This window comes from Anser anser (genome assembly GCF_964211835.1).
Source record: "Anser anser genome assembly, chromosome: 2".
NCBI classification, from domain to species: Eukaryota; Metazoa; Chordata; class Aves; order Anseriformes; family Anatidae; genus Anser; species Anser anser.
The window spans coordinates 74,219,613-74,244,277 of record NC_139721.1 but is presented as its reverse complement, the minus strand read 5'-3'; the positions used below and the strand labels follow the sequence as shown (position 1 = coordinate 74,244,277).

The following is a 24,665-nucleotide window of genomic DNA, read 5'->3' as shown; positions in this document are numbered from 1 at the left end:
CCCAGACCAGTAGGAAGGAAATAAAAATGAGATTGCATAAGAAGCAGCGTGCCACCCTCTTCTAGGCTGACGAGAAGCCTACATGGAGTTGGTTGGTATGGGTTTGGAAGAGAGAGGCCCCAGCAGACTCCCCTTCCATGTTCTTCTCCTTCCCACTGTTCATTATGACACTGTACTTCTCTTCCTGCTAAAATATTTTTCTTCTGTGCTTTCTGAAGGTGAAGTAAGGGGATGTATGGTTTAAGAAAAAGAAAATTAGAAATCAAAGGAGACCAAGTATCCTGTTGTTTTCCACTGGTCACCATCCTGTAATACTGTATTCCTAATACAAGAAGGTGCTACATAAACACATCCTACATCCAAAAAAATCCTCTTAACTTCAGAGGAAACTTGCCAGAAAGCTACCCTGATAAGAACAATTGCATTATCCCTAGTGACTGCAGCTGGACAGAAAGATAAAGAAATGACTCAGCTGTGTGCATCCGGCAGTGCAGCTACCTTCCTGTGGGTTTTACAGAGAGGTCCATAAAGAATTCTAAAATATTTAACAGGCTTTTATATGCAAATTAATCTTTAATGTCAGCCACTTATTATTCTTTCTGTATCATATGGAAAATCAGCATATGTAGGTTGCAGAACATGAATCAGGATTTGGAGCAGTGATATTTTTAAAGTTACAAAGGACCTGCAATGCATGTTTGATGTTAGATGGTGCAGCATCTCTTGGTACATCTACAAATCCTGCAAACACCAGAAAACTCAGTTTCAAACCAAAGGCCCACTTTTGCTGTCTGTGTCACAGTCTACCTAGAAATACTCTACAGAATCAGGTTATTGCAGAGATCAGAAGGGATAAAAGCCAAGGAGAAAGGCAGAAGATACAACTAAGATGGAAGCATGAAGGTATGGAGGGAGAAAAGAGCTGGGTTTCTACTGATGGTCGGTTTCTTGATTCCTGGTGTTCTGGCCTTACCCTACCTTTCTGTTTAAAGAAATGGTTGAACCATGATGAAAGCAGGTTAAAACACATTTATTTCACATTTGGAAAAGGCTGAGAATGGGCAGTGACTTGATTAGGGATTTGAAGAAATGAGTCTCTGTTTTTAGTATCTTGAAGTACTTCAGAGAAAGATTTCCTTTAATGGAAGTTATGAGAAGTCCTAAAATGAAGATTACGGAATGACCTATTGCCAAAAGTACTTAGAGTATAAAAGCTTTTATCCTCTAAAAAATAAGTAAAATAATTCTTACCTGAGGATATTTTCAGTATTTCCTGAAAATGTAATTATACATATTTAACGTGCAATATATTTCTAAATGTTCTTCCTGAGTCCTTTCAAGGCCTTATCTGTGGGTTATGTAATAGTTGCATTTCCATCTCATGTCCTCATGGATCTGAAAATGTTCCTGAATCAAATGCATAAAGACCTGCAGTTTACACAGCTGAATAGGAGATGTGTTTCATTTCCACTGACAAGCAGGGAGAAAGAAAACAGTGAGCGAATGAATGCGTGTGGACGTGCCCATCGGCACTCCCTTCTGCCCTGAATGCAGCACTCTCAGGACTGGGAGTAGCTGAGCTTTGGGGACCAGATCTGTGTGCAAAGACTGACTGCAAGAAAGCACAGTAGTGCAACTTGATGATACGACTGCTGTTTAGTACAAGATGCTGAGGTTTTCTTTCCCTGCAAGTTTCTTGTTTTTTTAAGTTGGAGTAACTTAAATACGTGCTCACTCTTTCTAAAATAATTACCACTTCATATTTTATTTCAGAGTACAAATTAAACTACAGTTAAAAAGAAGTCCTCAGCCTATGGTGTAATGTAGAGAAAGCAGACCACTGAACAAAACAACATTAAATCTGAAACTCTCGGCTACAGTAACAGCAGGAAGGATAGTGCTGACAGGGGCAATGCTTCTGCGCAGGCTACAAACAAAATGCAGCAGCAGCAAAGGACAGACAAAGCTGGCTTTACACGACACAGAAACCTGATTCCAGATGCTTCTTGTCAGCTTGTAACTGTGAGAAAATTTTCCAGAGTTTACCATCAGCCTGTCATATAACAAGAATTCAGTTCCAAGAGCTGCCCAGAAGCCCTCACCAACTACTGGCCTCTGTAAAATTCGGACAGCTTTGTTCAATGCAGAGCTCCATTTTAACCAACCCTATTATTTGGCCTTGCCCACTACTAACATTTTTCATCATATCCTAACTTTGCACACAGGAAGCCTCTCCCAGGAAAGATGCTGCTAACTGCAGTCATCCTGCCGGCGCTTTGTCTGCAGAGCAGGGCTGTGCCATGTCGATATTTACCAGTAGTGCTCCTCATGCTGTTAAAAGGAAAGCCTTGTGATCATGCAGCAAGCTTTGAGAAACAAGTTGTGGGTGGCGTTAGGAAAATATGCTAGTTTACCTGATTCCCAGCCATATTCTCACACAACTAGACTGCATTCCCGTCTACCAAACAATATTTGTAGCTCCTGGCCTTTAATCTCTTTAACATATAAAACCAAGTTTCTTTGAATGTGCTTGCCAACTGAATTGCAATTAGCATACATTAAAACTGTAGGCTAGACGTGGCATGCTGATGTTATCATAAAGTAGTCAGGTTTTAAAACCCAAGCTGGATGCTGGCAGAAGGTTTGCTGCCTCTTCTGCCCCCGTGGTTCTGGATGTCCCACGCATGCAAAAAATAAACATCTAAGTCAGCAGCATGGCAAAGCTAAGCTAGGCAGAAACAAAAGAGCACAGGTCACTCTGTCCTCCTTTGGCGATCTGATTCTGAACATATATGTATTTTTTTTTTCCGTTCCAGAAGGAATGAGTGGAGCACGTAATGAAATATATGAGCTTCTGATTTGCCCTGTAGTGTTCAAGATGTTGCTGTTGACTACAGCCGCTCTGTTAAGGAGCCCTGAAAGCTTTTCATTTATTTAGCCTGCCAGCAACTGTGCTGCATTTGAATCTTTGTAAGCTCTTTGTACATGTAACTCCTAAACAAACTTGCTATTTAAGAGTAGTACTTACACAGGTTACTGCCCGACACTGTAGTGATGAAGCCTAGAGCATGCAAAACAGGTTCCAGGATGGCAGCAAAACAGATGATATTTTTCCAAAAATATTTAGAACCAAGTTGCTTTTCCAGCATATCTGATTAATTTTTAATATTATTGTCTCTTTTGTGCCAAGGGTTTTTCAGGGAGGGTTGATTTCATATTTCTCATATTTCTAGAACATTGCAAATGATACAATCAAGCTCACAGTTCTAAAGCAGCGTGTTTAAGAAGTATTTTCCCAGAATGCCAACAAAGAGATTGTTCTTGGATGGATGTTTATGAGGTTATCTTTTACTTTAATAATTTTGTTCTAGAAAAAGAAGTCTACTACTAGAAAACACCTTACTAGGCAATAATTAATTTCTTTAGGAAAGGATAATGATATGCGAGGGTAAATGAAATTAACATCTCCCCGGTGAAAGTCATTTTGTCTGTTTGATGTCTTATATAGTAAAAATGATGAGTCATTAATTAGTACTGACTATTAATTGCATACAAAACCCTTGTTTCCTGTACCCATGAAAAAGTTGTTCAGCATTAAAAATTGGAAGGCAATATTTATGAGTTTGTAATTATATAGAGCATAATTAATTATGTACATCACACGGTCAGATGAGCAGAGATTTTGCAGAATTACTTGCTCAAAACAATTTTGCAAATGGTTCACATGAACTGTTTTAGCTTACATACCATCAGGAACTGTCTTCCATATTAGTTGTTTTGATAATAACTACTTGAAATTCATTACACTGACTGATTAGTTTATCATTTCCTACAAATCACCTGGTATAGATTCTGGCCCCTAGCTTTCCAAAATGGCTGTGCGAACCCATATATGTATGTGAATATATGTGTATACCTGTACGCATATTCACAGCATTCAAGTATTGACAAATACTTGTTTAAGAATGCATACTTAGACTGTGCACAGAAATTTCATCTCAGCTGTCTCAGAATTTCATCTTTGCTCTTGGAGGGCAAGGCTACTACTATATGTACTCTGAAATAGCAGAGATTTTAGCATTGCTCAACTAGAAGCAAAAACATCCCTTATGCATGGGATGATGGGAGAGGTGAGGTGTGGGGGCACAGCAGTCCTGAGGACATTTACATTTCTATTTAAGGCTAAGTGGAGTAATTTTTCAGGAGGGAAGGGAAGGGAAGGGAAGGGAAGGGAAGGGAAGGGAAGGGAAGGGAAGGGAAGGGAAGGGAAGGGAAGGGAAGGGAAGGGAAGGGAAGGGAAGGGAAGGGAAGGGAAGGGAAGGGAAGGGAAGGGAAGGGAAGGGAAGGGAAGGGAAGGGAAATCCATCTTGTTTGAAGAATAAGCGTTCAATTAGTCCTGTTCTGCCATCACTGCATCTGTGATTTCTGCTTTACAGGGAGGAGATTTTTACTGGTATGTTAAATTTTATAAGTCCACAACAAGTAATCTGTTGTGTATAATCTGTGTTGTGTGATCTGTATAATCTCTTTTTTATTAATTTCTCTACTTCTTGAACCCACAGAAAATTAAAAAAAAAAAAAGGCAATTGGCACCATTTCAAATACAAAGATTTTATCAGGTTGATCAGTCAGTTTAACACGAAGTGGAGTACATAAGCTTCACAGTTTACATAAGCTTCAAAGCTTTGGCCTCTGGAGGACCAAAGTTGGGAAAGGAAAGCTCAGGTACTGGGCATAAGACATCACTGGAACATTCTCCCATGGAAACTGGAAGAACTTAGTGGACCTACAGATAAAAAATTGCTCACAGCAGAAGCATCAGACTTCTTAATTTTTTAGATTGCCTTCTTAGCTTAAATCTAGTGGAAGTCAGATTTCTTATTAATGACTTCTCTATCTAAGTAAGTATTTGGAGATTTTACTCTTTAAGAAGGAAAAATAGCCATGAATGTTAAGATGTCTCTTTCATTCAATCACAATAAAATTTGCAGAAAGTGTAATGAAGCAATTTACTCAGCAGTAAGGGAAAATACAGAACACTTGTTCAGACACAGAACTGTCCTAATTAGCGTGCACGTGTGATTCCTGGTTCAGATTTTGGGTGGCTTGAATCACCTACTGTAGTGCCTGCCTACATTGACTCTAGAGAGAGCTTTTGGGGATCAGATTCTATCTCAGGCAGTTCATCTGGGCAGAGCAAAACACACAGAAGGTTTACACTACTGCCCAACGTGACATCCCCAATGAGCAGGGCAGTCATCCTCACCCCATGCTAATTAATCAACAGAGTTTTCTGACTCTTCAGAATATTCCATTTACAAGTTATGTGTACTCAGAAAGGAAAAAGAACTGGCAAACAAACACTCACCATAGGATAAAATTAAATATAGTCATATGATAATGTGACAGGACCACCACAATGCTACATGTGTCCTTACAAGGGTATTCTAGAATTAGACAGACATTTGTTAGGGCTACATGGTTAGGCAGTGCACTTATTTTCCCACTTTTCTTTTTAGAATATGCTTATGAAATGACATTAATGCTGCAGTGACAGAAAGTCATTCAACTCTGGAAAAAGACAAAGGTGTATAAAATACCCCCACTCCCCCCTTTGCATTCATTTTTTATTCCAGAAAAATAGAAACAAGTGCAGAATGTATGCTGTGGAGTTAAGCAGCCTGAAGGCATGCATATAAACCCATCCCCTCACTGTTCATTGCACTGAGAAGCAAGAGGAAAGATGAGATTCCTCAACAAATGCAAAACAAGAGGCAGAAACATAATCTCATCTTTTCTCAACAAGGAGGAAAATCTCTTGCACCTTCCCCCGGTGCTGGAGTTACTCAGTTACCAAGGAATTTGTTCAGAGTGCTTGGCGAGATGACTCTGAACTAGAAAGTCCTTAAGAAGCCACTCTCCAAGTAGATGAAGAAAAGAAAAAAGGAAAATGGGGCATGCAGTACACCAGTTCAAGGCTCTCTTTTGGAAGAATTGGCTCTGCCGTGTGAGGCAACCGGTGAGTTTTTGGAAATGATAAAAAAAGGAATATTGTAAATCTTTTGATAGAAAGAATGTATCCCAATTTTTCTGTTGGAAAGAGTGTATCTATCTATCCATCTATCTATCCCTCTATCTATCTCTCTATCTATCTATCTATCTTGGTTTTCCTTTCTCAGTGCAGACCGTTAAAAGGTCAGCTGCCTGCTAGTGATTCTTGTTTTGCCATCAGTCTCCTTGTTGTGGAAAACACAAGTATAGAACAATAGTGTGGTTTAACTCTAAAATGGCTGAATACAGCAACGCTTTGCAATTTCAAAATGAGACAGGTAATCTCATAAAAGTTTTTGAAGAGCCATGACTTATCTTTCAATAATCATTAGATAACTACCAGTGTTTGTAGCAGTGACAAGGATGAAAATCAATTTCTTTTACATTACAGGTAATCAGTGGTGATATAAGAAAGCTTCCATGATTGGGATCAAAATCTAGTTTTGGGGAATGCAAGTAGTGTATATTAAAATTACATATACTTCTAAATTTCCTTTCTTGTCCACTCTAGAAAGCTTAATTTATCCTTTCAATTTGCAATATGCAGAGGAATATGGCAGCTACTTTACCAGCAGCAAAAATTAAAATACTACTCAAATATGAGATGAGATGGCATTGTTTGCTTTTATTGTTTGCCTTTTTTTTTTCTGAGATAGAAAGAAGAAAATTCTGTCAAATGAGATTTGTTCATTCTATCAAATGAATATTTTTGTGAGAAAGAGATGTCACTGCAATTAATATTTTCTCATTGATTTCCCTTGTCCGTGTTGATCTGGGTATTTGCAATGAGGCATGTTGGCTGCTTCAGACAGGATTAATTCAATTAAATAAACATACATCTTTTCATTTCAGAAATATTTCACTTTAAGTTGTGATTTAAAGACACAACTTCATTTTCAAACGATGTTTTCTTAATATGAAAGACACTGTTTTTGGAAGGAATACCGTTGATTATATTTTTCACCATTCCCAAACAATTCTGCATGCTCCTAGTTCCTCAGACTTTAACCTGTGTGCATTAAGTGGCTTCTCAGTATCTCCTATTCTCCTCCACAATGATCTACTTCTCTTCTTGCTCTCTGTCTAGTTTTCCCTCATGTATTTTTGAAGGACAAAATCTTAATTCATGTAAATTTTAAGTTTGCACTACTGGCAAACCTTTCCTGAATAGAGACCTTAGTGAGATGCAAAATTGCCCAAACCAGGAATTATAATGAATGACCCTGCTTCAGTTCTGTATTACATTGTGTAGGTGCATCTGCAGAAGGTGAGTGTCTTCTCATGGTTATTTGTTGGTAGCTACAGCTAGAAGACAGGTGTGGTCTGTTGAAGAAACACGTGTCACAAGCGGCAGGTGGCATTAGATGATATCACAGCATGAAGGGTGAGAGGGCTGTAAAAAAAATGCAAGTGTTCTCTAAAGAGCAGGTGTTTTAACTGAGATGCAGGCAAGCATCTCTACCTTTTACTAACACGGTTCAAAGGCAGTGGAGGTAATTGCTATATTTGGACTTCACTCAGAGTTTGAAGTTGCTGCAATGTAAAACATATCTTCCATTTCTTAGTTTTTAGACACTTTAGCTTCTGAGCTCTGTATTTTGGAAACTCAGGAGATGCAGCTTACCAGGCAACTGTGTTACTGAATTTTTCTATCACTGTTCTCTAATTATTCTTTGTGTAGAATTTATTGCCATCTAAGTTTGCAGCTGAGATGGTACTGTAGCTAGCTTAAGGGTGAAATGTGAATCCTAACGGTTCTTGTTCTGATACCCTAATTTAGAGGAAAATTGGGATTGTAATCATTTAACCACTGTGAAATACTTGGAGTACATAGTTGCCACTACAGCTTTAGAAAACAGATATTAGCCTCTCCTCAAACTGTTTTTTTTTTTTTTTAATTATTATTTTCACTTTGCTTTAATATTAAGCATGTGAGAAAAAGCTGGTACAATTCTCACCCTTCGTCTACTCCTATACAGAGTGTCATCTTTGTCCTGCTTCTGTTCTTTACAGTTTATGTTCCTTTCTTCAATTCCTGGAAAGATGTAAATATCCCTAGGAGATGCTTCTTAATGCTGAGTGCCCTCTGTTTTGCATGTGTATGGTTTTGCATCATTGAAATAAATAAATAAAAATTAAAGTGAATGGCTACAAAACTGTTTTTTATCAGCCATATCCTAAAGCTCCATTTCCAAATTCACCATTCTTCCCAGTTTCGGTCCTCCAAAATAGCATCCTCTCTCAGACGCCAGTTCCCCTCAGCATCTGAGCAAAACATCTGCACAAGGGCTGCTGTTTTTTGAGTGCCTTTTCTTCTGTTGGTGCCTTCCCTATTTTAATGTGAATATGCCTTATACAGCAGTATCACGTCCCACCTTTATTGGGAATAACTTGCTGGCACAGTCACTTTAGTGCCCAGGGCTCTGTTCTGGATATTGTGCAATGGACTTGGAAGCTCTTGAGCCAAACATGCTTTCAAATGTGTTATGTTTGTTCTGCATAGAAGAGAAAAAAGGGACTCCCTGAACAGAAAGAACAGCAGGCTTGAAAGAGAAAGCTTTGGCAAGTCCAGGAGGTCCCCAGATATGCTTCCCATGATTGGCTGGATGGTCACACTCAGAGTTGCAAAGGCAACTAGTGAAGAATGACATTCCTCAGGGGTTGGTGTTAGGACTGGCACTATTTAACATCTTTGTCAGTGACATGGACAGTGTGCACCCTCAGCAAATTTGCCAATGACACCAAGCTGAGTGGTGCAGTTGACACCCTGGAGGGAAGGGATGCCATCCAGAGGGACCTGGACAGGCTTGAGAGTGGGGCCTGTGTGACCCTCATGAGGTTCAACAAGGCCAACTACAATGTCTTGCACCTGGGCAACTGCAAGCACACATACAGGCTGGGCAGAGAATGGATTGTAAACAGCCCTGAGGAGAAGGACCTGTGGGTGCTGGTTGATGAGAAGCTCAGTATGAGCTGGCAATGTGTGCTTGCAGCCCAAAAAGCCAAACGTATCCTGGGCTGCATCAAAGGAAGATTGGCAAGCAGGTTGAGGGGGGTGATTCTTCCCCTCTATTCTGCTTTTCTGAAACCTGACCTGGAGTGCTATGTTCAGCTCTGAGGCCCCCAACCTAAGAAGGACATGGACCTGTGGGAGCAAATCTGGAAGAGGGCCATGAAGCTGGAACACCTCTTCTGTGAAGACAGGCTGAGGGAGTTGGGGTTGTTCAGCCTGGAGAAGAAAAGGCTCCAGGAAGACCTTATAGCAGCAGTAGGCCCCCTTCCAGTATCTAAAGGGGGCCTACAGGAAAGTTGGAGAGAGACTCTTTGTCAGGGAATACAGTATTAGGACAAGGGGTAATGGCTTTAAACTAAAAAAATGTAGACTTAGATTAGATATAAGGAGGAAATTCTTCACTCGGAGGGTGGTGAGGCACTGTAACAGGTTGCCCAGGGAAGCTGTGGAGCCCCATCCCTGGGAGTGCTCAAGGCCAGGTTGGATGGGGCTTTGGCCAACCTGGTCTGGTGGGTGGCATCCCTGTCCATGGCAGGGGGTTGGAACTGGGTGATCTTTAAGGTCCCTTCCAACCCAAACCATTCTGAGATTCACAATTCCAAGGGGCTGCTGCTGCTTATGGAAAAAAGAGTGGGAAGCAGAGAAGGGCAGAGGATAAAAAGCCCTACCCTATCTAGAGGGCATTATCAAGTGCATATCTAAATACACTTATAGTTCCTGGTTCCTCTCAGAGGTGCCAGGACCATGAGGGCACAGATAGGTTTTAATCAGCCTAAGCAGCCTCACCTGAGGCTTCCACCCATGGGGCCAGCGGCTCTGTTTGACTTGGTCTGGGTGCTTTGGTAGGTCTTCGTCTCAGTGGTGCTTGGTGATCATAGGGCTGTGGCTGACTCTGGTTACTCTAACTGGACCTCAACCTTGATCTGCAGACTGAATTCCTGACTTCGTCTCAGATCTGCTTCATCAACCATGATGTTGACTGAGGATCTGGACTGCTGGTTAAAGCTGACAATGATTGTTGGCTCTGTCCTGGTCACCTTGTGGGGTCCTGAGGGATGGTTCCTTGTCCAGCTAGGTTTTGTCCTTGTGCTTGGTCCTCGTTGTTCCCTGAAACTGAGAAAGCAGATGGCCTGGTGTTCTTTGGTTTGCTCCTACCTGGCTTTGAGAGTTTTTGGTCTGGGTGAATCCCTATGTTTCATGAAGCCTTTAGTTTGTTGCCTTATGCTCAGCAGGACAGGCCTTTTCCACAGGGAGCACTCTTTCTCTCTGGGTTTTGTTCTTATGTTACTTTTCCCAGGTATTTTTCTAATAAACCTAAGCTTAGGAGTTGCTTCCACAGTGGGGTTTGGGTCAACAACAAAGCTGTGACAAGGTTTTGAAATATAAATCCTCAGTAGAGAAGTTAAAAGTTTCTTTTAGTATTTCTAATGGGAGGTATTTAAGGGGATTCTTTCTACTGCATTCTTGTTACTGAGGTCGGCATTTGGACATCCCCAGCGCTCTTACTGGTGAATCTAGAAGATCATTCACAGTTTCATAGACTTGATATCAGTGAATCTTTTTTTTTGAAAGTTTGCTGAATGTCAGTTTGTGGCCCTGGAAATGAAAAGATGGGGTAACATGAGATGTGGCTGTAGGCAGCCTCAGGCCTGTTAGCTGAGCCCAGACTGCCTTGCTGCTGGGGATGACGAAGGCAGCTTTTTGAGAGGGATGATTACAGGTGAAAGCAAGGATGTAGTGGCATCAGTCAGGGAGCCCAGGGGAGGATGAAAAGATGCACCGGTCACAGTTAAGGATAGCAGGCACCAGGAAAGAGTGAGGAACTGCAGCAAGGTCAAGCACAATGCTGAGTTCTCAAGAGGATCAGCTGTAGGAAAGCTGTAATCATGTTGTCCCAGGCTTATTCTGTATTGATCAGAAGGAAATGCGTACAAATATCAACAGAAGAAGTGAAAACTGCTTTTGTACTCTGAAAGCAGCATATTTGGCAAAGTTATAAGTACTTTAAAAAAGTCTTAACTGCTAATTTGTTTTTAACAGTTTTATTTTGCCTTAAGTAGTTGTAGAGGAAATATTTATTTATTTATTTATTTGATTAAAAGTTACAAATTTAACTGATTTGTTCTCCAGTTTTGTTTTTCTCTGTAGCACTGATGATGTTTTCATTTCCCTTTTCAGGTCCTGTCTCTCGCTGAAATACTCTGGCCTTGTGTGCTCTTCTTGGTACTGGCTGCAATCCGCTTTCAGGAGCCCCCAAAATACAAGGAAAGCTGTATGTTTTGTTTCACTTACACTCTCTTTTGCTGGCCTCTGCTTGAAGAAGTACTTAGGAAATATTAAAGATAAACTGTAATGGGGTGTGCTGGAGTGGTGTTGACTTAATTGTAGTGGAGTCAGTAGAAAGAGCCTTAGAATGTGTTCAAGTTTTGTCCAGCTGTGGCTCTGAGCAAACCATAGTCAGATGGCTGAAAAAAATATAGAGTTTAAGGTATGATTTGTCAGAACAGGTTTAGACAACATCTTTGGAATAAGTTGAATTTCTTTGGTTTTAGTTGTACTTACTTTTTTCTATTGACAAGAAGTTCAGTTTAGATGACTGGCCTAGAGAGAAATAATTATGCAGTAGATGTTGGACAACATTAATCTTAACCCTACCCACTTCCTGGGGCTTAGAATGAACACTTTTAAATTCTTCCATGTTCTTTTTAGCTTTTATCTTGTCAAATGTTAACTTCATTCAGAAAAGAATAATGTAGGGTATTGTATTTTATTCAGCTTATTATTCTATTATTCACAGATGTCAGTACTGCTAATGAGTAATTTTACAGGGAATGGCAGGCTGGGTTCCCAAACTGGGCGACTTCCCAGAATAATAAAGAAGTGCAGTAGCAGTTAAACCCAGTAAGTGAAGAGACAACAAAAGATGATTGGCTATATTACTCACTGCACAAGAGCTTCAAGAACTTAAGATAGTCTGTATTTAAAACAAGCGTGTAAGTCTTGGACCTCTCAGTTAACAAGTGACTTAGTTTTACATTCTACACAGGAGACTTTAGAGTTAGTACTTTGAAGAAAGCTTGGCAAGTTTACAAAACAGAAATAGTACATGTTCTGTTTCAGTATAATGTTTATTCATTCTGTTTAATTCATCATTCTACTACATGAAATAACTTCTGTGAATAACAATAGTGGCTTCTAATGTGTACTTTGTTGTCATAATTTTTGTAAGGGGCATACAATAATGAATCATTCTCATAGGGCCAAACAGGATGTGTATTTAGTTGGTTACTTGATAATGTACTTTAAGAGATTAGTATTAACCATGTAAGATATTACAAGGTTTGCAAATGTCAGGCTTTAACTTCCTTAGTAATCAGTCTGGTAAAACAATTGTAGATATGTAGAGTGAAACATCTGGAGAGAATCTAGTGTGTGCTACATATGTTTACTTTAGAGTAGTTGTGGTCTGGATCCAAGTATGCAATGCATGCTAGGGGCCTGAGTGCATTAGGGATGCTCTTAGAGTACATCCTCTGCTTTGTTTCAGCAGAAAGGGATCCAGCGTATGTGCTCTAAGAAATTTTCACATTGTGAACTGGATTGTGCTAAGTAAGAATAATCATCTGCCAGTGTCACTGGTCATTCACAACACAAAATTCATGGTTTTAAACATCAGGTAAAGTTGCTGAGGAATGAAGAATGGTTTGACTAACAGTACAACTTCTGGTGTATGTATCCAAAATAATAGTGCCTGAATTTAAATAAAACTAGGGTTTTTAATTATTATGTATATATAGTGAATTCCTTGTTTCTGCATCTTTTGATTCTGGATATTCAGTAAGAGTGCTAGCCCAAATGCTAGCTTTCTTATCTCCTGCTCATTTTCTTCCATTAATTTTGATGTGGTGGTTGCCAAAGAAAAGTTATATTACTGAAGGTGGAATGATGTTTCAACCGTTTCTTAATTTTAGATGTTTTAAATAGAGAAATGAAGTTAAATAGGAACCCTATAGCTGTTCTCTATGTTGCAAAATAAACGAAGTTGTGTTATATTTTGAGGTTTAAATTCTCAGAGAACATGAAAAAGCTGCATTTTAGACAGTCTTGATGGATGTAAGTTCAGACATCACAATACCATCTCTGTCATTTCATGAAAGCCTGGGGGAAAAGAGGAAACACTATTTCATGAAAAACTCTGTATTATGATTTAGGTCACAACTCATTTTGGATTGACAGTCTAGCAAGCATATGTTGCAATGGCATTAATACCACGAAAACGAGCTTTCCAGAAACTGCTCCGTAATGTCTGGTTGTCATTGTCTGGTATGGGAGTTATCAGTTTTCTGTGGCGAATTAATTGTGCTTAATGGAACACCTGCCACTGGTACAACTTTATTGTTCATAGGTGACAAAGCAAATTCCTAGAAGAGAGCACAATGTTATGGTACAGGCTTTGTAACTGCAGTATCATGGGTTTTAATTCTGCCACTGCTTGGTTTTAGGTTATTTAGAAGCTCGAGATTTGCCAAGTCGGGGCCTTTATCCTTTCATGAGAACTCTTTTCTGTAATGTTGGCTCAAGATGTAGGAATACCAGTTACACAACAGAGAAAAACAACCGCTTACGGTAAGATGTACTAATTTATACAGTGCTTTAAGTGTCACAGTGCATCTTTCTCTACAGCAAATGGTTTTATTTATTTATTTATTTTTGGTAGAGAGGAAGAATAGGAGCTTTGTTACCACATACTAAAAGTTTCTTTTAGTCTTGTTATGAATGGAAGAGACACGGGGCTTTAGTCATGCCTATTCCTAATTTTCTTTGCTTTTCATGGGAATTTTTTGCTGTTATCAGACACTAAAAGCTATTTTGGAGAAAGCTGGGGGAAACCTTGTGATATTCTTACCCTTCAGTGCTGCCACCCAAGACCATACTTTTATCCTTCATTGGAAAGGCTATTGTTATGCAAAGGTGAGATTGACCAACAGAAAGTATATCATATGTGGATTTATACTTTGGGAGCATACATGATGGGAGATGTAAACATAGAAAAGCAAAACAGGGATAGCTCTCAAGTAAGACACACAAAAAGCCAAAAGGAGTAGCAGAAGCTGTTTTTATTAAAAGAATGTGAAAAAGAAGACTGTAAGAGAGCCTTATCACAGAATCCCAGAATGCAGAAAGAAAAAAAAGTGAATGTGACTGAGCTTTCTTTAAGAAATGTAGTGCATCCATCTACTACGAAGTGTTGAAAAAACTGAGATGCAAAGACATTTATACAAACTGACACCACATGTGACTGAAGAATGTAGTCATAAGCAACCTTCCAAAATATATAATAATAAAGTTAAATTAAGGTAGGATAAACAGAATATTTATGTATATTAGTATACTTATTCTCAGAAAACCTGAGAATATCTACCAAAAAATGTTACAGGTTCGAGTCAACTAAGGGACTATGTGCATCATGTTTTTATGGTTTATTATTGTAGAAGTTTATAGATAACATTAGTTTTATGGACAGCAATAAATTCAGCTTGCAGCAAGTTGGAAAGCTTCAGTATCACAATAATTGGCCATAATACTTGTTTTGATTAGCCTGGTCTAGTTATTTTTATATGTAGAGAGGTATTGATTGAGCATAAGACCATGCAAAATAAATCTTGTTTATGCACAAACACTGTCTTTGTAAAGCAGTAATTTATTAGTAGAATTGAAGTCATAACAATTTAAGCTGGAATCATTATTAGAACAGATCTATTATTGCACAAAATATTTCTATGCGGTAATATCTGTTATTGTAACAGTATCTCTTTAAAAAAAAATTCTAATGATAACTGTGTAGTTAAGATTGTTACACAACCACTTAGTTTCTACCCCCTTCCTCGGGGGTTGTGCTTGCCTTTCCACTGCTGCTCTGGCTCATAAAGTCAATGGCTTCAATCTGGTGGCAGTGGGATTGTTATTGCAGGTCATGGTTTGGAGCATTTTATCTGGAGAAATGTGTTGTTGATGGCTTCTTTCCATGCAATTGAAAGTGCAATTGAAGTCACTTTTATGTTTACTAACATGCTTTTGTACCTTGCTCATTCATCACTGTTTTGCAGATCCATGTTACTTCTGAATTTATATGGTACATCCAAATGTATATGTTACCTCTTACATGTTAGATACTCATTCTTTTTTCTTGTTAGTCATGAAATTGGCTTTGTACAGCTATGGTTCTACATTTTTAACTGAGCACTAGTAAGTTGTGTATAGCCGTGGGCTCCCCAAGGCTAGCTTGTGCCCAATCTCTTATCATCCCATACCTTACTCCAGTATAGTGCATCCTGAATCCACACTTCTCAAGGCCTCTACTGTCATAGAGGGTCTGTGTTCTTCTATGTTGCTTTCCTGTATTTGTCATAATTATCTTATGTATTAAATAGTCACATGTTACTCCTTTGTGTTTAAAACTATGGTGGCATTATACATTGACAAGTGAAAGTAAAATAAATAGCTGTAGCCACATGGCCAGAAAAAACAAAACCACAGGCACACTTCAGATTCAGACAAAATAAAAGTGACAAGCCTCTGTGCTGTGGCCTTGCAAACTCAGTACAAAGTGTGTTGCCTGTTACCTGCAGAGGCAATATCATCTTACTGGGTTATAGGGTTACAAATAGCTCTTGGCCTTTTAAAAAAAATATTTCCTAAAAGTATACTTTTTATTTACATCATCACCCCAGTTGCTGTTTAAGTGTGTTAAACCTCTAAAAGCTATGAATTTTATTTACTGCTGTGCATGATCACTTATGCTGCTTTTACTGAACTGCCCAAATTATATTTCATCTCAAAAGAAAAGCAGATAGAAATTTCCTTGAGGCAGTCTTAGACCTACTTAGGGATGAGGAAAATTATCTGCTTTCATTTTTTTCAATTGAAAAATAAAATGCAACCATGTATGTATATTTATACACTCAGTAGGCTACGTGAAGTAGCATGTAGCCTAGGTCAGGAAAAGGGTAAAAAGGTAACATGAAGTTCATCCCAAGGTCAGTCTATTCCGGCAGGTCCATCAGCATAAATTAAATCAACTGAAGGGCTGCTCTGGCTTATGCTGGCTGCCAACAGCCTTAGGAATGCAGATTGTCAACTTGATCAGCCAAACATAACTGAATCCTATGCTGTCCCTGTGTTGAATGGACAGAAGGGTGGTGTAGGAACAGCAGTATCAAATATCTTCCCTTCGAGGATTTATGTCAAACCATAGAAGATTCTTTACAGACATTTTCAGGGACACTTTGCATCAAAAATGTTGTGCTTATCAAGGGTAAATCAAAGGCTGTGTATAGCCTGCATGGACACTTGACCCATTTATTTTCACAGTGCATACCACATTGAAATATAGTTACTTTTTTTTTTTTTAATTTTATTTTTTTTAATTAAAAAAAAAAAGTAATCCTCTGACTTCTGCTGGAACCTCCACTAAGAAAATCATAAACCACCCAAATAGCTGTCCAGGCCAATAGGCTCCATCAACAGACTGTTGGTGAGATGAGCCAGGTGAAGGCTGTGATCAACTCTGTAACTTTGATTTGCTGCAAAATCTACCCCCTTGTCACGGTTTTGACTGGGACTGAGCTAACTTTGTAAAGAAGCTCATATGATGCTGTGTTTTGGATTCTTGATGAAAATAGGGGTGGTAACACGCTGATGGTTTAGTTGTCACAGAGCAGAGCTCACACAGAGCCAAGGCCTTTCTAGCTCCTGGTGCTGCCCTGCCAGTGAGGAGGCTGGGGGTGCCCCAGGAGCTGGGAGGGGACACAGCCAGGACAGCTGGCCCAAACCATGTGCTGTCATGCTCAGCAATAACAGCTGGGGGAAAGGAGGAGGAAGGGTGGGCATTCAGAGTGATGGCATTTGTCTTCCCAAGGAACCATTACATGTGATGAGCCCTGCTGTCCTGGACATGGCTGAACACCTGCCTGCGGATGGGAAGCAGTGACCAGATTCCTTGGTTTGCTTTGCCTGTGCATGCAGTTTTTGCTTTACTCAGTGAACTGTCCTTATCTCAACCCAGGAGCTCACACAATTTTACCTTTCCTGTTCTCTCCCCCACCCCACCTGGGGAGGGGAAGTGAGTGGCTGGGTGGTGCTGAGCTGCCTGACAGGTTAATCCACAAGATGCCTCCTCTGATGCCTGAGAAAGCATCCATTTTTCAACAGCTCCGAGGTTTTGCTGTCTTCAGCCACTGCAAAAGCTGCTGGCTTGCAGCAATTTGATGCAATTCTCCAGCCTGTTAAATGTAGCAGTATCTCAGACCTCTTCTTTGCTGAGTATGTGTAGGAGCTCCGATAGCATCTGTCTCTGCTCTTTCCAGAATGTTCCAAAAGATGCAAAAAACTTATTTCTAAGCACGTTGTTTTATTTTTCTTTACTTAACTTCATGTGGTGTTTAAACAGCTGTAGTTAAGAGTATCGATATTAAGACCTGTTTGCCTCCAAAACAGGTGTTTGCTAAACTTTCACAAATTTGAAACTAAATCTACTAAGGCCCAGAAGTAGCCTTAGTCTTGATATCGCTATGGAAAATGATCCATCACCATGCAGCATCATGTGATGAGACCACATTTTGCTTGTGCTGCTTTACAGATTTTCTCTGGACAACACACAAGAGAAAACCAGGAAGATTGCGTGGGTTTTACTCAGGTGGGCAGCCAAGTTCCACCACGGCCGCTCTCTCACTCCCCCTCCTCAAAGGGAAAGGGGGAAAAAATACGACACAAAGGACTCCATGCCTGGAGTTTCTATCCATTCCATAACCAATTAAGAACAACACTTTTTTTGTTTCTTTACATATATATATATGTATATATATGTAAAAGTGTATTGCATTTTGGAAGGTGCAACATGGAGGGTAAAGATCCTACCTTTCCATGGCATATGCAGTAAGCTGTTGTCCAGCACGTGTACTGATGTTGATGATCATGTCTTGCCTCCAGGCCATCCTGAGATCGTGCAGAACCAACACAGCTCGGGCTTTGCTGTTTTAGGGAGATTTTTAATGTGGTGGCAGCGGCCAGTTTGAGATGAGTTTGCTGAGGAGGCTTCTGAAAATCACAGGTCTAAATGGTATTGCACGTTACAGCTCAGATCCCAGATGAATGAAGAATTGCTCTTATGAGCATTCTTATTGTCATTCTAAGTAACTGGGTAATTTGGACTGAAGTAGTGTTTCTTTTTCATGGCTTTAGGGAATGCCAGGTGCTTTTACATGGTCAAAGAGATGCAGAGGCTTTTGACTCTTTTGCAATGTTTTGTCATGGGCCGAACTAATATAAATGTAAGTCTTTAATTTGATTTTTGTCCTCGTACAAACATTTCTGGAAAGTCACAAGGGAAAGAGTTACTATGGATGATGATGAAATGATATAGGTACCTTCTCCTAACACCCTGGTTCTAATTATTCATGTCTTCTCCTACAAATTGCTGGTTTCCTCCTTTTTGCTGTCCCTTGGTTTTTCTCTTCATTGTTCCTAGCAGCTGCTGCTGTTAGCTTACTCCTGTGTGTGTAAAGGTAGTCAATATCCATCTTCTGCCCCAGAAAGCACAGGTTTCTTTGGGAAAGTAGCAGTACAACAGCCAAGTATTCTGATTGGCAAACTGAAAATTGCTTGTCTTGACTGTTCCTGCGGCTGATTGAGGACTCTAGTTTCATATTTTTTTTTGGCAGGACAGTGACATTTTTCTGCAACTTTGTCTAACTTGTGCTGAATGAAGAAACTAGGAGTGTCTCATAGCATTGCTATTAGGAAATAAATATGATCCCCCTAATACCATATTAAAAAGAAAATTTAAAACTTAGCACAGATATTTAATATATAGAACCTCTGTGACATGTTTCATAAAATTGAACCTGAAAACTAAGATCATTCCTGTTGCCATTTCCCCTTCCCAAGGAGGCTGAGCTCAACTCCAAGAGCAGCCAGAGAAATGGCTGTGGCAACGAGGACAAGAGGGGCACAAGTGGTAGCTGACTGACATAATCCCTCTGGGAATGCCTGTAAAGCTAATAGCTCAGAAACAGTTTGCCTGAACTGCTGCTCTTGTGCTGCTGAGAGGCTTGTGTTTGGGAGAGGGGTGTTTGTGAGTATTTCTGGTTGCATTTGCTGCCTTATCTTCTGTCATAGCTGGGCCTTATTGTGCATTCAGGGGCCAGCCCCACTGAACTTGCTGCCCTACCAAGCAAACAAGTTTTGAAGCTCTGAGATGAAGACCAGACAACATTTTTCCTTGCTCTAATTGAAAAGTGGTTGCTAAACAGACTCTGCTTATCTACTATATTTGCTACCTACCTGCTCTGAGAACTGCTTGCTGCTCTGCTCATGCGACGTGAGGCCAGATGGTTTCTGGGCTGGGATTACTTGTGAGAGATTTTGATAACAGAATTGATTAATGTTCACACAGGTCAGCCTGTTCTATCAGGTGTGCTTCTGCTATGTATTAAAAAGGTATCTGTAGCATATAAAATAAGAAGCCAAGGTTGCTTTTTGGTTGTTCCCCTGCTCTTTATCAACCCAAGCTTTGCGGATCTAAGGTGCAACATAGCAATGGGGTTGGAGGAGAGGGTACTATTTATTCCCTCATCACCATCATCGGTCCAACCAGGTGTTGGCAAGAGGTCATCAGCACCGTAAGCCTAGCTGTGTGCTCCTGTGTGAGTAAAGGTGACCTTTTCCCCAGGAATGTTGTTATATGAGGTTCCTCTGAAATAGGAAGGTTTGTACATAGGTAGCAAGGCTGCATCAAGCACCACAGGTTATTTGTGATACTGTCTTTATGTTCTGCTTCTCTGATCACTCATGATTATTTTAATTTGTCTTGTTTCATGAATTTAGGTGCCAATTTAAAGTTCAGTGAGTATTTGGGAAATAAAATGTATGTAGAAAATCGTGGAAACTAATCTAGGGTATTATGTTGATTTTTTTTTTTAAAGTTCTGACTGGATTTGTTTTAACTGATGTTGTTACTCTGGTCAAGCATCAGACCCTTGTTCACGCTCAAAAGGCACGCATTTTCAGTGTATCTGCTGTTGCTGTTCTTTTTCTTTTCCAAACATCGATGTTTCTAGCTCTCAGAAATTTCAGGCTGTAGGTGTATTAGTAATGCTGGAATATGTGGTAGTTTTCAAAAGCAATAGCTAAAGTGCAGCTATTAATCACTCTGAAAGCTACCCTGTGAACAACAGAAACCTGATGTTTAAATCTCTTCTGGAAAGACGGAAAAAAATGTGGCGAGAAATTGTTCTGTCTTTAATCCATGGAAGTTTGAAGCTGGTGAAAGACTTCTCTAAAATCTATCTGGCAGTCAGCCAAGCTGGGATCAAAATAATCTTCTCTGAAACAATAAAGAACTTATTGGAAGTTCTAAGATTATTTTTTTCTCCTCGTCCGTTAGCCTAAAATTGCAGACAACTCTGTAGATGTCAGAAAAAAATAAGGATCAGGGAGGGAGTATAAGAGAAATGTGCTGCTTCATCTGCCCATAATCTTGTGTCTGTTTTAACAGAACTTTTAGACCTATCTGATGCAATTATGTATGGTTTTGTTTTTGTGACTTAATATCTAACTTAACTAATTAGGATGAAAACATTTTGGTAATATAGACTCAACAAAGATAGCAGATAACAATTACTAATGTTAAATGGTTCTTACAGTGTTTAATATTAATTCTTAACCATAACCAGTTAGAGAATCAAATTATTTTCAGCTTAAAGGGCACGAAGGTCACGTGTTGGTGGATAGTCTCAAATCATCTGTCTCAGTCCAATAATGCTTTAGTCCAATAATGCTTTAATAATTCCCTACTTCTAGGAAAATCAAGAGCCTAATGCTCTGGCAGTAGGTTATGTACAATCTTTTCAAAGTAATTCGGAGTTTTAAAAAGCTTTTTGTATTCGGGTCCATCTGCTGTCTCTTGAGTCACAATGCTGAATTCTTTTAGTTTCCATGGTCTTGTATGCAACCTAAGTCAAGCTTAGGACTCTGACATGACCTCTTTCTGCATGTGTTTTCCTTTTACTGTTAACTAAAGTGTCCTTAGGGTTTGTGTGATCTTATATCAGCTGAGATACCACTGCTACTGAAAGTTTGTATAATGTGTCAAATAACTTGTCACTGGAAAAAAATGCATCTAGAAAATTGATAATAATTGGAAGAAAGTTTTTTTTTTTTTTTCTAACCAAAATATTTTCCTTTTGAGGTGCTTGTTCACGGGACTTTCTATGTTGAAGTCCTGCTCAGTGAAGATCACGGTACTGTTTGTAGGAATCAGATGGAAGCAGTAAGACGGGATAAAATAACTCAGCATAATTAGGGAGTAGAATGGGAGAGCAGTGCCAGTTTGTGCTTTGTGAATTTCTATCTCATTAGATATTTCTTTACCAATAGGTAAGAATTGCGATGAAAACTAACATTCACATACAAGTCTGACAAGAAAGGAAGATAACTCTTTACTATACTTTTTAAGTGGTGCTTATGCAACAGTTAATTGTGCTTCTAATGAAAAACGGTGATATTTTTGATACACGACTTCAACCTAATATAATTTGAACTATATGATATATTTGAATTATATTATATTAAAATATAATTTGTATGAGATAAAACGGAATTCAACTGACTGGTAACATGTTAAAGATGATTTCTCCATTGTTTATGGTGCCTTGGGATACTCTAAGTAACTTTGTCTTGTAAGGAGACAGAGAAAATATTCCTTGACTTCTCATTTCACCTTAAAATTAGTATCAGAAAACTGTTGTGTTACTGAATAGCCGCCAGATGGTAGTATTGGAGAGAGAAACAATATGTACAATGGGTTTAGCTCTGAGCTAAAATCAGTGGAAAGCCAGTACTGATAACACAACAGCATTTTTATAAGTTGCTGCATGCATTTGAAAACAAAACAAACAAACAAAAGGAACAAATCATAATATTCCAAGTACAAACTGTATAGGTTTTCGAGTAGAATGGTACCTTGAGGAGCACATCACATGGAATTGACGTACAGCTGTTCGTATTGCTGCTTTTTTGTTGTTGTAGTTGTTCAGGTGGCAGAACTGTTATTACAATAAACTAACTAAAAGGGTGAGGTGCCAGCCTTGGTCAGGGCCCAGAGAGAGGGCTTATCCACATTCCATCTGGTAACGTTGACTTCCGTGTTTCTGGATAACAATTGCAATGTATTGCCTTAGATGCATTATGAAAACTCAAACTTCAGCATACAGTATAAAAGGAGCATGACTTGGACTCATGATACACCAGGGGAGAAAACCTGAGTGCATTCAGAAATGTTAAAGACTTCTTTTGATGTTTCTGTTTGCTGCCAGAATTGGGTTCCTTCTGTAGGTGAGCTGCTCCAGCTCAGGGATTTTTCAGTGCCTCCTTTCCTGTGGTTTTGGCTCAGAAGTGCAACTTGCATGCTAATGAACTAATCAAAATAAAAGTGGTTAAATGTATAATAGTTTTAAAAACAACAACAACAAATACGCATTTGTCAGCTACTTGCTTCCAGATTGTAATGATGTCATCTGTCCCTTTCTTTTTCCATGGAAAAGCACTTCAGGTGTCCGAGGTGGTCCAGAGAGCTTTGCAGGACCTGATCTAGCCTTCTTGAAAGAGATTCAAGAACTTGTAAAGGGATTTGCTGAGACCACAGAGAAAGCTGTGGCTTTAGAAAAGCTATGGGAAGAAAACTCAAAGTTCTCAGGTAAGTAGTTATCTTTATAATAATGAATTGCTTTATCTGTCAGGTAATGATAGCCATCCAACAAAGAAACACTTCTATCTTAAAAAATAAAATGAGCAATCTCAAATTTTAGGTGATCTGAAAAAAAATAAAATACTTTTATGATTGCTATTATCATGACTGTCATAATTCTCAGTTTTCTAAAATTGTGCTCTTGTTTTACGACTTGATAGTTAACAAAGTACTGCACGGGGAAAGGTTTTAAAGATAAGGATTAATAATCTGAATATATGGTTGCTTATACTGATAGTTACTTTTGAATGTATGCTAGACTTTACCGAGAGGGATCTGTTGGTCTGGGAAATAACCTAGTCTTTCTCCCCTGATATTTCTGTTGTACTACAGAGTACAGGGATAGAAAATATCACCAGCTCATACATAGTGACCTTCAGGTGAACAAATCAGTCTTGTACTAAAAGAGTGAGACAGGAAACACCATGTTCTGATTTCCTTTTTCTGTTCCCATCCATCCTGCACATTCTTGCTGTAGAAGACCTATGCCTACCCTGCCTTTCTGGCTCAGTTTTTGAGCAGAAAGATTGAGGTAAAGCAGTTGTTTTCATGCCTGGTGATCTGGGGGCTAATACGTTCTTCTGGAAGGTATTGTGATGATTTTGCCTTACTGATAATTGAATGGTAAGCAATTTCTTTTGTTTCTGTGATAATTGTAAAAATACCAGAAAGCAGAGAAATGCAGTGGATCACTGTCTTTCTAGTGTATTACTTGTTCCACACCTGTTTTGTCCTGTAGAAATGCACTTTGTTTACTACTTGCTATTTCTTATAATATGGATTTTTTTTGAAGTTAATAATGCCTCTGTGTAAAGGAAAAATATCTGATTTTTACAGGACTCCATAACAGCATCACTTTTCTTACTGTAAGTATTTTTACATTTTATTTCTAAATTACAGTTCTGGATTTTGAAGCATCTTTATTGTAATGGTTAGAATTTTGTATCCTGTCAAGTTTTAGTAAACTACCTTTTAAAAAATGGTATGCTTTTGAACAAAAAAAAAATGTCTTGAATACTTGATAAATGTTCAGTGGTTTCTTGATTACCAATTTAAGCAAGTCTAGGTTGTTTGTAGAAAAAATCCACAGCTACTTGAAGGCTAGTTATTTATTAGGACCAATTTAAAACACTATCTGTCAGACCTTGACTATTTCTATAAAATCATATTACAAAACATTTTAGGAGTTTTTATCTTAATGTTTGCTTATTATTGAAAACAAAGAAACACCTTAGAAAAGGAATACAGTGAGATTGGAAAGATGAAGCTCTTGCTTGGACATTACTTTGAATTCAGATTTATGATCCAGTCAATATGGCAAGCAGACTCAATTGGGAGTGAAGGAAGACAGATTTGTAAGATGCTGCATAATTCCTTCCAGAACTTACTCAGCATTGTGTGTGACATGAGCTTGGGCTCTTTGTAGTCTTCCACTCTTGCAGTCTCAACAGAAAGAGAGAGGCTGGATGGGCATGGTAGTGGATTTTCATTGCTGTCAGTTTTGTACCTTTCACAGAACAATAGTTTTGCTTTAAAAATATTGAAAAAAAAATTTCTCTATACTTCATTGATTACAACTTGCAACTTCATGAAACCTAGATTTCCAGTTTATATAACTTGAAATGAGATGGCATTTTCATAGTAACATTTGTCAATTGCTCTTGAACTGCTTGATTGGAAGGAGCTATGACCAAGTGACGCGCTTGGTGGATGAGGGGAAGGCTGTGGATGTGATCTACCTTGACTTCAGTAAGGCTTTTGACACCGTTTCCCACAATATTCTCCTCATGAAACTGA

The 24,665-nt window shown here is 39.0% G+C and overlaps 1 protein-coding gene across 1 annotated transcript; it reads left to right on the top strand.

The window, feature by feature from the left end:
• The first annotated feature begins 5,885 nt into the window (after positions 1-5,885).
• Positions 5,886-22,848, top strand: LOC310893594 (ATP-binding cassette sub-family A member 13-like). The gene is made up of 4 exons (XM_083822791.1): positions 5,886-6,019; positions 11,243-11,336; positions 13,567-13,690; positions 22,666-22,848. Exons 1-4 carry the CDS (start codon positions 5,951-5,953, stop codon positions 22,823-22,825), a joined length of 447 nt encoding a protein of 148 aa, XP_083678917.1. The 5' UTR covers positions 5,886-5,950; the 3' UTR covers positions 22,826-22,848.
• The last annotated feature ends 1,817 nt before the right edge of the window (positions 22,849-24,665 follow it).